This window comes from Castor canadensis, chromosome 13 (genome assembly GCF_047511655.1).
Source record: "Castor canadensis chromosome 13, mCasCan1.hap1v2, whole genome shotgun sequence".
Lineage (NCBI taxonomy): Eukaryota > Metazoa > Chordata > Mammalia > Rodentia > Castoridae > Castor > Castor canadensis.
The window spans coordinates 109,418,526-109,433,653 of record NC_133398.1 but is presented as its reverse complement, the minus strand read 5'-3'; the positions used below and the strand labels follow the sequence as shown (position 1 = coordinate 109,433,653).

Here is a 15,128-nt window from a genome sequence, read left to right as displayed (position 1 = left end):
TTTTGGTGTACAAGCTGTAACATTTCATCTCTCAAAGTGTAGCACACTGATTTCCTCAAAAAGAGATGCCCCTTTGAGTGATAAACTTGCAAAATGCTGTCTTCATTTTCTGTATTGAAATTCATTTCAGTTTTTAGGGCTTGGATGTAGCTCGGTGGTACAGCGCTTGCCTAGCATGCGTGAGGCCCTGGATTCGATCCCAGCACCAAAAAAAAAAAAAAGAAAAGAAAAGAGAAATTCATTTCAGTTTTTAAAAACAAAGTGTAATCTGTGTTTTCATCCTTTTAAAACTTAAGTTTAATGAGTACATTTCCCCATACAGGATATGCCCTTTTCTATCTACATTTTGCAAAAGCTGTCAATTGGCTGATGTTCACATAAAACTCACACACACACACCCAGAACACCCCCACGTAATCTCTTTTCTTGAAACTGACACACATGCGCTCATACCCTACTGTCACCATAGTTAGCTGCAGCTTGAGCTTACTAGTCGTAGCTGCCACATTCACATCTTCAGATTATGTTTTGTATTCTCATTACAATTGAAAGAAAAAGCTTACACTTTTAATTTTAAGAACTAGGAGAATACAAAGTTGTCTCATTACCAAAATTCATCTTTCCCCGCCTTTAATATTTTATGTCTTTGAAGCGTAAAGAAAAGCAACAGTTTTAACATGATCAAAAATGTGCTTTTGTTTTTGCTGAAACCTGGTCCACTCTGGTGGTCCCTGTACCAAATTGATTTATGCCATTTGTTATTATTTCATGATTTTTTTTTCAATAATACATTTCTTCTTTTTTTGGTGCTGGGATCGAACCCAGGGCCTCACACATGCTAGGCAAGCGCTGTACCACCGAGCTACATCCCAGCCCTCAATAATGCATTTCTGTTGTATTCTTTTCATAAAATTCTTAAGAGCAAAACAAACCAAAATCAAAAATCAAACTTTTGAGTTAATTCTTTGAACTGCCAAGATGTTCCTAAGAAACCATGTTTTGTTTTTTAAAAAGTGAAATGTCTTAGCATGACCCAGTGAGGCACAGATTATTTTTTAAGTGTCTCATTATTTTATTCTCTAACATTTAATGCCAATGTTTTAATTGCACACAGCTGAAGCTGCTAAATGAGCACTGAAATGGATTTAGGTCTTCTCTGAGCTTTGCTGATACCTATAAAAGTTTATATCATTCATTAGAACCAAAAATTAAAATTAGTCATGGTGAGCTGTTCATTGTCGATCGAAACTCTTGTGAACATTTCAAGCTTGTAGCTTATTTTTGCTTGTTATACCTGCATACCTGAAAAGCCGCCTTTGGCCTTTTGGGTATCTTTTCTTTTCACAGAATTGTAGAATAACAGATTGGAGAAATATACAAGGTAAAGCATCCTATGACTATAAAGCTCCTCTGATTATAAATGTGCCAACATTTGGGAGCAACTTCCCCGTGGAACCTTGAGTTTTCAAGTTTTTTTTTAAAAATTGCAGTGCATTCTGCAGTTGTGCAGAAATGTTTTCCAAATCTCAAAGGACTCTTTTTTTTTTCCTCTCTGTCTCTCAACTCTGTCCTTTATTTGTTTCTTTGATGCCATGTCCTTCAAGAACCAAAGGAATGACTCAGTTCATAGAACCACAAGGCTGTAGGGGACGGAGACTGCTTGTTGGCTCCACTCCTTTTGCTGAGGGATGAACTGATTGTCCCCTGGAGAGTCACAAGCTCCTTGTTGACAAGAGTCAGTTGACTAGGCTCGCCAGAGTCAAATACTTTATTTATAAGTGTAATAAAAGCTGAAGAGACATTAATAGATACAGAAGAAAAATGTTTTCACTGGCATGTTTTATTTTGTGATTAGATCAATTAGATTTTTCTTTAAAGTACTCTGCTTAATTCATTTTCAGATAACCTAATTTTTCTAAGAGAGCTAGCACATGAGTAAATTTATTACTTATTTTCAATGAACTTTGGTTATTTGGTTAGTATTTAAGACTTCTGGTAAGTTGTAAGTCACCTGGATATTGTTTTTATAATAGTTATTCACTGAGAAACCCCTCTTGTGAGAGTTAGAAAATTTGCTTTGGACTAGCAAGGTCATTGGTTATGCTCTTGGTATGTGCTAAAGGAGTTACCCAATAGTAAAGCACTCAAACAGAAGATTTTTAAAAGCCTTTAATTTTGATGTAAACACAGTGAACCAGTATTTGGCTGATCAGGAGTTTTTAAGACATTTAATTGATGCTGCTCTGTTTTTATCATGTGTGCAATGCAGGTACTGTATGTCTCCGACTTGCTTTTTAGGGTTGTTGGGAGGATAAATGAAACACACTGGGAACTCAGAAGAAAGGTGCTTTTGAAACTGAACCTCCTCCTATGACTGTGCCAAGAGGCAGTGGTAGTGCACCCCGTGGTGAAGGGCCAGGACCATGGCTCTGGAGCCAGGCTGCTGTGGTTCGAATCCCACCTCGGCCTCTTGCAAGTGGCCTGACTGCAACACATTACCCAAGCTCTCTGTGCCTGAGTTTCCTCGTCTTTAAATTGGGGAAATAATAGCACCTCCTCTCAAAGGATCATGGTGAGTTTTAGGGGAGTTGATGTATGAAGGTCCATAGAGCAGTGATGGCATGCAGTGTGGGCAAACCTGCACACTGTGAGCGGGACACACACCTTGCACAAGATGACATCTTAACACCCCCCCTCCCCATCCTCTTAGTCTTTTCACACTGGCTTTGAGACTCTAGCATGCTTGGAGGGGACTGCATAGTTCATGGTAATTAAGTGCCTCTAAAACAGATGCAGGTTGATGGGTAAATTGAAACCTGGCTTCCTAATCTTTTAGGAAGGAAAAGTTCAGTTTGAGAAGAGCTGCCTTTTTAAAAAAAAAAAGCTATTTTTGACTATGGAGACAAGGAAAGAGACCCACCTTTTGCCTGGTTAGTCTTACTCTCTTTTAATTGGTTCAGTTGTCTAGCTAGCATTCAAGAAGTGAGGGTATTGAACTGCTGAGAAGTTTCTCTTAGCTATACGAGACTTCAGTGTCCTCTTGAGTAAGCAGGAAGAGACCTCACTACAATCCCGAATGTCTAAAGTTGTTTCCAGTGCTTTCCATATGTTGTAATCATTCAGTTTATCCAGGAGGTGGTTGGAATACAACCCCATTTTGCACATAAGAACACCAATGCCTAGGTAGGTTAACTACACTGTCCCAGACTACTAGGATTTTGCAGAACTGGCATGTGCCATCCAGGTGCTTGCTGTTCATCAGCAAGAAACAATTTTAGCATAATAGCCACCTAGCTTAGTAAAGATCTCATATGCTGATGTTGCTGGCTCCAATAGTTCACTACCACCATTGTCAGGAAGGGTATTATGTTATGTGTGTGGCACTTAGAGGCCCTTGGTCCTGGCTACATACTTGTTGAGCTTTTTCAAACTTGGAACACTGGCCCCACCCTGTGACTCTGATCTTTTTTGTTTTAGCAGAGAACCATGGATTAATAAGTTCAGGAAGTTTATTTTATAAACAAGAAGACGTTAATAATAAATAATTTGTACACATAGAGATTTGTGCTTCTAGAATATGGTCCAGTGCTAGTAATCCTACAGTAGGCTGCTGTGTAAGTTAAAATGGTCTCTGTGGGCCAGTTGAGTTGTTCAACCAACACTAATCAGTATCTGTCCTGTAGGCAAAGTCCCTCCATAGTTCTGCAACATTCCTCTGTGAGTGAGAACTGATCATCATGCTTAGTTACAGGGTTCAAGAAGTAGAAGACTGTGCTTTCTTCCATTTTTCTTATTTCTCCCCTTCTTTTATGAATTTATTGTCCCTTTTCCCTTCCCCTGTTCTCCTCTTCCATAGTTCTGCCCTCCCTCTTTTTCTCTTTCTTCCATCTGTCATCAGACTGTAAAGTACTTGAAATCCTCCAGGTGCCTAGCACATAGTAGGTGTTTCAAATGGACTTTCTTAATTTGTCTTCCTATCTGTTTTCCAGTTGGGTAGGTAGGAACGACCCCTTATTAGCCTGAACACTGTTAGGTTTTGTTTCTGATCGTCTAGCCTAGCTGGATTCATTTTGAGAATTTAGGTAATTTAGTAGCACTTTTTTTTGTTTTGTTTTGTTTTTTTGTTGTTGTCACTATTGTTTGTTTGGTGAGACTGGAGTTTGAACTCAGGGTTTTGTGCTTGAGCCACACCTCCGGTCCATTTTTCCTCTGGTTATTTTGGAGATGGGGTCTCGCAAACTATTTGCCCAGGCTGACCTCAAACTGTGATTCTCTTGGTCTCAGCCTTGCAAGTAGCTAGGATTACAGGCGTGAGCCACTGGCACCCAGCAGTCGAATAGGTTTTGATAGGCCGAGAAACACCAGGCTTTAGCCACTGAGTAGACAGGAAAGGTGCTCGGAAAGGCTTGGATTGTTCTGGAGCCAGCTTAAAAAGTTCTACATACCTGCTGCATAAGTTTTTGTGCTGTAAGGTCTCTGATTACGTGGTTTGAATCCCTCTCTTTTGGTGATGAGGAATCTGCTCCTCAGAAGAAGGAAAGTCAATAGGACTTGCTGCTGTAGCCTCCACTGTCATCACATTAATAATGTATGTTGGGATGGAGAACAGAACAAACTTAACAGCACAGAGTCCTGCAATTAACTGTCTGCCTTCAGAAATGTTGGCAGAATAGTCAAAGTACTCCTGTTTCTACCTTCATAGGTGCAGATGACATAAGGTTGTGGTGATTCTGATGCCGAGTGTAGGCCTCCTTAATGTGGAGTCAGGAAGCTCTGTGTGTGGCCCCAGACCCCAGCAGATTGGCCCAAGTACCAAGTGGCTGCCTTAGGAGTCCCTTCTGATTGCCTTTAGACCTCCTGAGACTTTTGCAGAGACTAGAAACACATGGTGAAGGTATGGAAGGATATTTGTCATTCCTCAGTGAGAATCTGCCCTAGCCAGAAAGGGAGTTAATGAAGAATACAGCATCAAAATTGCTACCAGGCAGGAAGTCACGTGGCATGTTCAGAAACATGCGAGATGGCAGACATTCACATACTTACCATAATACTTTGATTATTGAGGCTTGACTAGTTGTTTTTCTCTCTTCTGTGATGATCCTTTTTCTTAATTCACCATCTTTTCCAAAAGAGAATAAATGACCTAGAACTTTATTGTGATGATGTGAAGATGGTAGAGGAGAAGGTTGAAACTTGTGGCCAAGTTCTGGGTCTTGGTCTCCCTTACCAGCTCTAGTTTACCTTACAGCACCTGAGTTATATTCGTGCATATAGTAGACACTCAGCAAATGCTAACTCTCTTCATTTCTCATTAGCACAGGTAATTAAGAACAGGAGCTGTAGACTGCATGTATCTGTGCAGAGATATATCTATAAAGTTTTAATTAAAGAAGCACCAGACCAGACAGATGGTTCTTCTCCCTGCATCCCATAAACCAAACAGCCCTGGCTTTTCGATCTTGCAAGCAGGCAAAGCCGAGTAGCAGCTTTCTTGGTGGTACCAAAGGGGAGAGGCAGTCTTATTAGCTGGTCATAATCTAATTTTGGTAGCACTCTGTGTGATGACAGATCTGGGGAAAATCATTATAGTTTGATATGGAAAGACAACACATCAAAGTTATGTCCCAACCAAAGCTTTTAAGCTTCAAGTCAAGGGCATTACCATAGCCCAGCTGATAGATCACAAGGCCTGTGGTTTTGTGCTAGATTACAAGAGCTGACAAAGTGTTATTTAGGATCATCAGCTAAATACAGTATTAAATTAGAGCACCATCATTCCTGTGTTTCAGGTTTTGTCATTGTATAGCAATGCAGAATTGAGATGTGACTTGTGCCAGCCTGTCTCATGCTGGTCCTCTGCTATGTCACAATGACCTTAATGGTCAATCAAGTGCAGAATTTAAAAAAATACATAAAACAACCACAGGGGTAACAGAAGTGTACATATCTCAGATCTCACCACTTCTTAGGACCTTCTAGTGAACACCAACCATTTATTCTAGTCACATCACCATCAGCAGTGCAGGGCACAGTGGGAAGGCCTTGAAGAGCATGGCAACTCACCTTGATCTCTTGGGATTGACTACTCCTCAACCCCCACAACCCCCAGTTTCTTACCTTGTCTCCTTGTTGTTTACTTAGCCAGGCACATGGTTATTAGGCATTCAGTACAGGAAGGCAGTTCTGCAGTGAAACATTGGTGTGTTTCTACCAACCACATCTCACTTTGTTTTCTGGGTTAAGCCAGTATTAAAGATGTTCATTTCTTATTTCACAGTGAAACATTTTAGTTCAGAGGTTAAGAGCATAGTTTCTACTTTGCTAAATAGGGGTGACTTCCCTGTCCCTGTGTTGCTTTTAAAGGAAGATGAGCTTTACTCAGAGGAGCCCATATTACTCTGTGAAGGACATAGGCATCTTTACTTTCCAAATCTGTCATATAATTGTAGCTTGTGGAATTGTTTTATCTATCTTAACACCATTTGTAAATCAAAACTCTGTTATAAGGAGAGAAATATATGTGTGGGTGTAAGGACACATGGCAAACCTACGGTGTCCTTTAAACCAAACCTGCGTCTCATTGGTAGACAGAAATTTGTCCACCACTTCTGGCTTGGGGAAGACTTGATTATTTGGTGAGGTGTTCTTTGGTTTTAAAAGAAGTCAATTAAATATAAATTGCTTTGAATAAATAGTCTTTTGTGGTATATCTAGAAAATATCATAAGATCTATCCAGAATTGTGTTAGTAGTAAGTTAAGCTGGCATTTTCCATGTGGAAGTTCAAACCTAACTATAAAATATATTTCTTCTGTAATTTGGTTTAAGACCACAGAGTTTTATATTGTAGGAGGTATCTTCCTTAGGTAGCTATGCCTAAGGAATAGGCATACCCACCTAGAATGGTATGTCTCTTCCCCCACCCCACCCCTGCTTTGTTCTCTTATTTCTTTGCTGGTACTAAGGTTTGAACTTGGCCTTCACAAGCACTCTGAACTTGAGCAATGCCCTAGTCTTGTTTTTGTTTTACTTAGTTTTCAGATAAGGTCTCATGCTTTTTTGCCCAGACTGGCCTGAGCCTGCCTTCCTATGCCTCTCGTACAGCTGGGGTATAGGCTTCTTGTTTGAGATGGGAGGTATGTGTTTGTGTGTGGGCGTCCTCACTAATTTCTTTGCCTGATCTGGTGTCATGCTTGCTAGGCAGGCACTGTATCACTTGAGCCCCTCCATTAGCCCTTCTTTTGTGTTGGTTATTTTGAGATAGGTCTTGATTTTTGCCCAGGCGGGCCTTGAGTAGTGATTCTTCTGATATCTGCCTTCTGAGTAGCTAAGATAACAGGTGTGAGGCTCCTGCCCCTCCCCTCCAGCTAAATATTTGTTCTTTAAATTGAATGCCTAGTATGAGGTACTGTACTAGGTACCTCGAGTAAAGCAGTAAACAAAACCAAACCATTCACCTTGAAGACCTTATTTTCTTGTAGAGGGAAAGGGACAATAGCAATAAATAAAAAACAAGTAGTAATCGAGTGTTAGTGTGTGCCAGCTGCATTTACCAGGTCATGTATTCCCCAGAACATTCTGGGGAAGAAGGTGCTGTTTTGCCCCTCATTTCACAGATGAAGAAACTGAGGTAAAGAGAAGTTAACTTGCTCTGTGTCACACAAGTAATGGTGCCATTGACATTCCACCAGGCAATCTAATTCTAGATTTCATGCTCTTACATACCATGCTTGCTTTGACTCTGTTAAAAAAAAAACCCAAAGCCAAACAAACAAAAATCTTGTCCAATCTGTTTATTTCTAAATAATAAAGAAATAAGTGTCAGTGATAATGGTTATGATGAAGAGCAGAGAAGCAAGGTAAACCTTATGGAGGGGTTCTGGATGCCTGTGTGATGTTTTAGTCAATGTGACTTGAGCAGGAGTCTCCCATAAAATGATGGGAAGGGTGTGGCATACTAAGCCACAGATATTTGGAGTGAGATATCCCAGGCAAAGGGAACAGCCAAAGCAAAGGCCCCAGGATAGATGTAGGTTTGGCAGTAGTGAAAGAGAAGTCTGGACAGTTAGGCGGCTGGAGTTGCTGCCCAGAGATAGGGAAAGAGAGGTTCCAGGAGCAGCATCCTGGGCATCTTTGCAGGTCATGGTAAGGCCTCTTTATTTATTTATTGTTTTGAAGACAGAGTTTCAAAATAGAGCTGAAACTGGCCTGGTACTCGCTTTGAAGCCCAGGCTGGTCTTGAACTCAGGATCCTCCTTCCTTTGCCTCCTGAATGGTGGGATTACAAACGTGTACCACCATGGCAAAAGCCTTTTGGTTTTACTGAATGAGAAGGAAGCTGTCCAAGAATTTTTGAGTAGGAAGAAAACATGATCACTCTGAATATAGGGCAGAGTCCGCATACCATGGGCCGGCCCCCTGCTCATTTTGGTACAGCTAGCAAGCTAAGAATTGCTTACATTTCTAAGTCGTTGAAAAAAATGAGTGATAATATTTTTGTATCATATGAAAATTATATGAAATTGAGATATCAGGGTCCACGTCAGTACTGGTTCTACTGGAGCAGAGCCTCACTGGTTCATCCACATTCTACCTGAGGAGCTGTACTTGTTTATTCGTATACTGTCTGAGGCTGCTTTCAAGCTGCTACAGCCGAGCCTAGTCCTTGTAACAGACTATATGGCCTGCCTTACCCTTTACAGAAAATGTACCTATCTGCTCCCTGATTTAGGGGAGCAGGGTAGAAGCAGGAAGCCCAGGGCAGAGACTGTTTCAAGAGCTGATGGTGGCTTGGACCAGGACACTCAGAAGTGGTCAGATGCAGGCCATGTTTTGAAGTAACAGCTGATACATGGCATTCACATGAAAAGTGTGAGTGATGACATTGGTGTTGCGCACAGGGTAACGTGGAAGAATGCATTTCACCATTCCTGGAATGGGAGACCATGGGAGTGACAGGTTGGGAAGGAGGGCAAGGAGAATGTCAGAGCTGTGTTTTGGACATGTTGGCTTTTAGATGCCAAATGGAGATGTTGCATAGGCAGTCTGTGGGGTCTAACTCAGAGGAGAGGCCTAGGCTGACGCTGGACATTGGAGTGTTTTCAGTTTGTCTGAGAGGACTTTCAAGCTATGAGACTAAAGGAAATCCTTTAGGGAGCACCTATAGATTGCAAGGTTCAAACAGGTAGTCTTGGGGTACCCAGTGTTAAAGGGAAGTTGGGAAGAGAAGGAAGCAGAGGAGACTGAGAAGAAGCAACCAGAGAACGCAAACCAGGTGACTAGGGTGTTGTAGAGGCAGAGTATGGTCATGTGTCAAGTGCTGCTGAAGGTCAAGCAAGGGCTAGAGGAGTGGCTCAGGTGGTAGAGTGCATCTCTAGCAAGTGTGAGGCCCTGAGTTCAAAGCCCAGTACCACACACACACAAATTATATATTTCTAAAGGTCAGGCCAGTACTGATTGAGGATTTGCTGTGGATTTGGCAGTGTGGGGGTCACTGGTGACTGAAAAGAGCTATTTGGGTGAAGTGGTGAGGACAAAGCCCAATGCCAGGTTCAGGTGGAAATGAGTGGACAGGAAGTAGAACTGATATTTTGGAGTTCTGTTTTCTGTAGCTAAGTACAGACTAGGGAGGGCAAGAATTAGACTTTAAACCAAAAATGAGGATTTTGCCAGGTGAGTTCAGTGGAAGGAGGAGGGATGAGGAAGCTGAACATTGTGTAGAAAAGTTCATGTGATGATGGGTCATGTGATCCATGCCAGGCAAGGAGCAGAAGAGGCAGGAGGGAGATGAAGGCAGATGAGGTCATGGGTCCAGAGGATTCAGTGTAATTTCAGAATGGGGCTTGAACTCAGCTCTTAAGTCTAAGGCAGGGCAGCCCAATAGCAGTCAGTGTTAAGGGAGCCATGTGGATTTTGCCATGTTCTAGTAGCCATATTTTTAGTAAAAGAATGAATTGAATTTTAATATATTTTATATATATGAAAAATGGGTGAATATGTAATCTGTAAAAATTATTGAGATACATTACCTTTTTTGGCACAGTTTTGCCAATTGGTGTGTATTTTTTACTTTTGGCACATCTTAATCCAGACTGGATACATTTTTAGATGCTCAGAGGCTACATGTGGCTCATGACAGTCCTACTTGACAGCAAGGTCTTGGAGATGGCTATGGAAGTGCAGTCCAGTGTTATTGGAGGAGTGGGGTCAAGGAACATAGTTCATGAAGGACTGTCTGTGTGGATCTAAAGCCACTTTGAATGCTTTATGAGCAGAGCAGGTTTGTGAGGCAAGTGAGAGTTCAGGTGCTTCAGTGGCCTCTCTTCTAACCTGCTACCCATGGAGCCAGTCTCAGGGGATCTGAGGGACTCTGAGGGGCCGCTCAGACCTCATTTTAAGTCTGAGTGGTTCCTCTTGCAATCATGGGCTTGGGGCAGGATTTTGAGTCATAGTGACGTAAGAGAAGCACAGGTCATCATTTTGACAAAAATGGCAGCTTTCTGTTGTTCATTTGCTCTCATTCAGAAGGTGACCTTTCATTGAGTCACTAAAGAAGGTGTTGCCCATGTGAACAGCTTGTTATAGGAAAATTTTTCCCCAGGAGAAAAATAATCCTTCAGTGTCTTGTCTTTATTTTGGCATATCTTTAGATACCAATCTTTATTTTGGCACAGTCCTCAAGTTCTGTTGGTAGTACTTAGCTCAATAATTTTATACGTGTTTGAAGCAGACATTTTATAGCTTCGTGGCAGTCATGCACAGTATAGGCAGCAGCATGCACACTCTGTCTGCCCTGTGATCATTTTGACAGGGCACACATGGTCAGCCTTGTATCAGGCAGAGTGTAACTACGGTAGATGTTATATGCATAGATCCACATTGAGTCTTTGAAGATTAATAAAAATTGATGATGTCAGGAAAGTACTTTTTAGCCGTGCAGGTTAGGTAAAAAGAAAGATAGTCTGAAGGAGACCTCTGCAGCTCATTTGTTGTTCCTACTTTTCATACTAAGAATTTTCATAAACTGTTAATCTGAGCCCCACAGGGAAAGGCAAATGAATATCCATCAAGTTTACTTTAGGTTACCTTTAGCTTGTTTCTCGCAGGGGTAAGATTAGCAAAAAAAGAAAAAAAAAGTCCTCAGAGATCCCCAGAGCCCAGTATTTAGGAAGACCCCACTTTGAGCCATGCATTTGTGCACTCTTGTTCTCAGATGACTTGTATATTGAAGGAGCAGTTACTTCATTTTGTAGCAGCTTATGTCAGGGAATGAGGGATCTAAGTGGTCCACAGGTTGTCAGTGCTCAGGCTTCAGTAGTCTGGGAGTATTGTGAGAGTCTGCAGGGCTGTGAATTGTGTTTCTCTTTAGCAATGGTGTTCTCCTTCTTGCACCATTACATTCATGTGAAAACAAGCTCAGGAAACACCATTTCATAATAATGGAAGCTTACTCATTACATAAGTTTCTTAAACTCTCTTTATTCTAATTAAAGTGTTTCCATTTGATGAGAAGTGTATGAATAGCAAGAACTAGAAATTGAACAATAAATTAAAAGAACATTAATGACTTTATCGCAATTTGTTTTGAGGTTTTTCTCCACACTAAGTGATGTTTTGCTTACAAAGTTACCCCTTCACACATAAATTTTTATGAAAAATGAACTGGAATGTATCCCAGCAAAAGAAGGGCTATTTTCTGATGCCACTGGTAAATTATAATACATGTTATGGAAAAGAACCAAAGTACTCACTTTTTCAAAAGCATTGTTAAAGTAATTACTTAATTGGCATGCACAAAATTGTAGTTTCTTTGAAAGTGCAGGTCAGTGTCTCGGACACTAGAAAGTAAATGTTCTGATATTTTTTCATTGTTTTTAATTTAGACTTGGGTCACTGGAAAGCTCAAAACATCTAGGGTGTAACATTTAAGGTTGTTATTTAGTTTTTTGGAAAGTTTACTGCTAAAACTTAAACTTTAGCATGACCAACTTAAACAGCCAGCATGACCATAGCCAAGGCAGTGTTTGTCCTGCAGTAGGCAGGCACTTGTACCTTCCTTGTCCTTAAGGCAAGGCATCCACATGCGTGCTAGTATTCTGGCCCTTCTGTTTGTGGTTATCTGGGTTTGCTTCTATAGCACCATCTTCATTAACCTGAAACTCCCACCTCTGGGTGTAGATGTAGATGAAAGTTGAGAGAACTATCCTCCACAACCCTTCCTGGTCTGTTATAATGAGTCCTTACATAATTACATCTTACCTACCTCTTCTCCCTTTCCTAGACATTCAGGCACTTCATACAATCCATCCTGCTTGATGTTCCTTTCTTTGGCCCAGCCCTTTCTCCTCACTTCTGCGTAATCTAGGAGAGAGGCTCCAGAGGCTAGTCAGATGCCACTTCCTGGGGTCATTTCAGCACAGCCTGTCCCTTCAGTTCACTCCTCTCCTGGATATTGCACCCATATCCCAGAGAGTCCTTGCCACACTGCATTGTTATGATCTCTTTATTGGTGTCTTTAACCCACTACATTGGGACCTTTTTGTAGGCACACACACAAAAAGTGAGGGCTTCCCTTACTTTGTTTCCCTAGAGCCTGTTTCAGCATCTGTACATGGTTGTGAGTGAATGAATCAGGGTGGATGGGTGGGGGAAGTGATGGTGGAATAATGTACCTTTAAGGCAAAAAGGTAAACTTGATAACTGTTTTTGGAGAAAGAGAAGAATAAATATTGTTTCTGTTCATGCACGTCTTAAAATATTGGTAGCAGAAAGCAAATGTGCAAAGAGCACATGGAAAAACAAGTCAGAAGCTGCTGTCTGATTCCAGAGATGGTCTCATGTTATGTAAAAAGTAATTTACATTTAATCACTTTGAAGTCTGCAATTTGTTGTTCTGGTATCTTGTTACTAATTATTTAGTTTTTTAGGGAAATAGGTTACAAATGTAATGAGTACTTTCACTGCAAGATGCCCACAGCTCTTTTCTTTTTACTCATGACCTTATGGTACCAGATTCTAGGTCTGTGAAGGTGCCTCCTTGGTGAGCACTAGAGGCATACCTTTTTAATCACCTTGATCATCCCATGGAATTAAATGGTCATGCTTACATTCTGTTAATTTGTGGGTTGCCTGAAATCAGTCCTCACACAAAAGAGCATCCAGCCTCCTCTCCGATGTGCTTCAGCTTGCCCTGTAAGACTCATGAGCCTGTCATTCCCTGTTTTACCTGAAGTCACTCACTTGACTCTGCCCTATATTAGTCCCTGAGCAAGGGAAGTGAGTGAACAGATTTCTGAGGCTTCCCTTTTGTGTTCATGCACGTTTTGGTAATTTCAAGGCCACTGTGCATATCACCTGTCACCTGTTAGGATCTTAACATTCATTAGGAAATGTCCATTTCCTCTTGTAGCCTCCAGCATCTCTTCTTCTAACCCAAGACACTGGCGTACAAAGTGTAATTGGAAGTTCTGGGGATTGAAACCCACCTTCTTAGTGCTGTGCTTCACAGATCTAACAGGGAGCCTCTGGAAGCATTGTGCTCTGTTATATCAGTATGTGCTTAGACATGTTAATCTGAATTAGAGAGCTGATTGTATGTAATGACTCCCCTGGGATTCAATGTTAGGAAGAAACAAAACAAAACTGAAGTAGTTGCTGAATATGCATAGTAAGTAAAAAATTCTTCTAAAATTAGTGTTAATTGAATCTGGACCTTGATCATCTTTGAACCTTTAATTTTTAATTTGATCCTTTAAAACAGTTTTGTGGTCTCTGAAAGATACACCCTACAACCTATGAAAGTTACGCTGTTGTAATGGCATAAAAGCCCTTGAACAGGATAAGATTCTGGATATGTTAAGCGCTAAGTCATACATGTGTTTGTATATACGTATATGGAATGTGTGTGGGGCAGATGTACACATATATATAAAGTAAGTATGTTTAAAATATACTTCAGTTTGCCTTTATTCAGCTTTTTCCTTCTCTGCCTCTGGAAATGGGGCAAATTTTCTTCAGTTAAAAACAGAAATAGAAGCAATGGTCTTGACCCATTTTACACCTGTTTATTTCAGGCTCTCACCACACACTTGTTCATGGCGCAGCAAGAAGAGGAATCCACAGAGCTGGAACTGTAAGGGCTGACACATTGGGATGAAGCTGGCAGAACTTGTAGGGAGAGCTTTACCATCCTTCCAGCTCCATATCTGGCTTCAAGACAGGTCTATTACTGAATTAATTTGAATCAAATGTTACTAAAAAGAAAACAGATTATAGTGACCTATTGTTGCTTCATCCAGAGTGATTGTGAAGGATCCCATGGCCTGACGTAGCTCTGGAGAGCAGATATCTGTCCATGTGCCCCTGGTCCCAGAGGCCACAGTGACATCTGTGACGCCCCTCTCTTCCCCTCACCACCAAGCATTCCTATTCTCACTAGCATCTATCCCAGCATGACCTGTTTTGTGTGTTGATTACTGTTTCCCACAAGAATGGAAGCTCTGTGAGAGCAGGGCCTCTTGTCTTGTCCTGTCTCCGCAGCTTACAGGACAGTGGAGTCTCAATAAATGCTGTTGAAAAACTAGTGGGCCACTAGCGTTGCGTCCTTTCTCAATCTTTAACTTGCTGTTTATATACTGTATACCTGCTAAAATGGAAAAGGGTGAGAATTCGGGAGTAAATGTAAAAGCTGTTTTATTGAAATAACTGGCAGTCTAATGCGAGGTGGTGCAAGAAGCCAGAGCACGTGAGGACTATGGATCTGTGAGTTACAAACTCACTGTATGTTGTGTCACCGTGCCTCCCAAACAGTGGGAGACAGGTGGTAGGAGAAACATGAGTCATGTCTCGACTATTGCAACGTCAAGACATCTAGGGAGAATCTCGAGAGAAACACCAAGAAATAAGAGTAGGAAGGTAGAAAATAGGCAAATACTGAACCATTTCCTTAATATTTAATAAACTTCATCAAGTATGCAGGATAAGTGAAAATATTTTTTAGAACAAGTGAACGTCGCTGGTGAACTTGTAGACAAGGACAGACATGGGCCACATAATGACATTGTGGTCCCCATGGGCCGCATACATGAAACATGTGGCCTTGTGATCTCACAGCTGTCTTAGTTCTTGTCA

General features: G+C 41.2%; 1 protein-coding gene across 1 annotated transcript in view; it reads left to right on the top strand.

Annotated features, from left to right (window-relative positions):
* The window catches only part of LOC141415489 (uncharacterized), a 95,563-nt gene extending 80,983 nt beyond the window's left edge, over positions 1-14,580 (top strand). Inside the window, exon 6 of the mRNA XM_074052204.1 lies at positions 14,072-14,580. Within this exon, the coding sequence (XP_073908305.1) occupies positions 14,072-14,134 (63 nt within the window). The 3' untranslated portion in view covers positions 14,135-14,580. The remainder of the gene's footprint in view (positions 1-14,071) is intronic.
* The last annotated feature ends 548 nt before the right edge of the window (positions 14,581-15,128 follow it).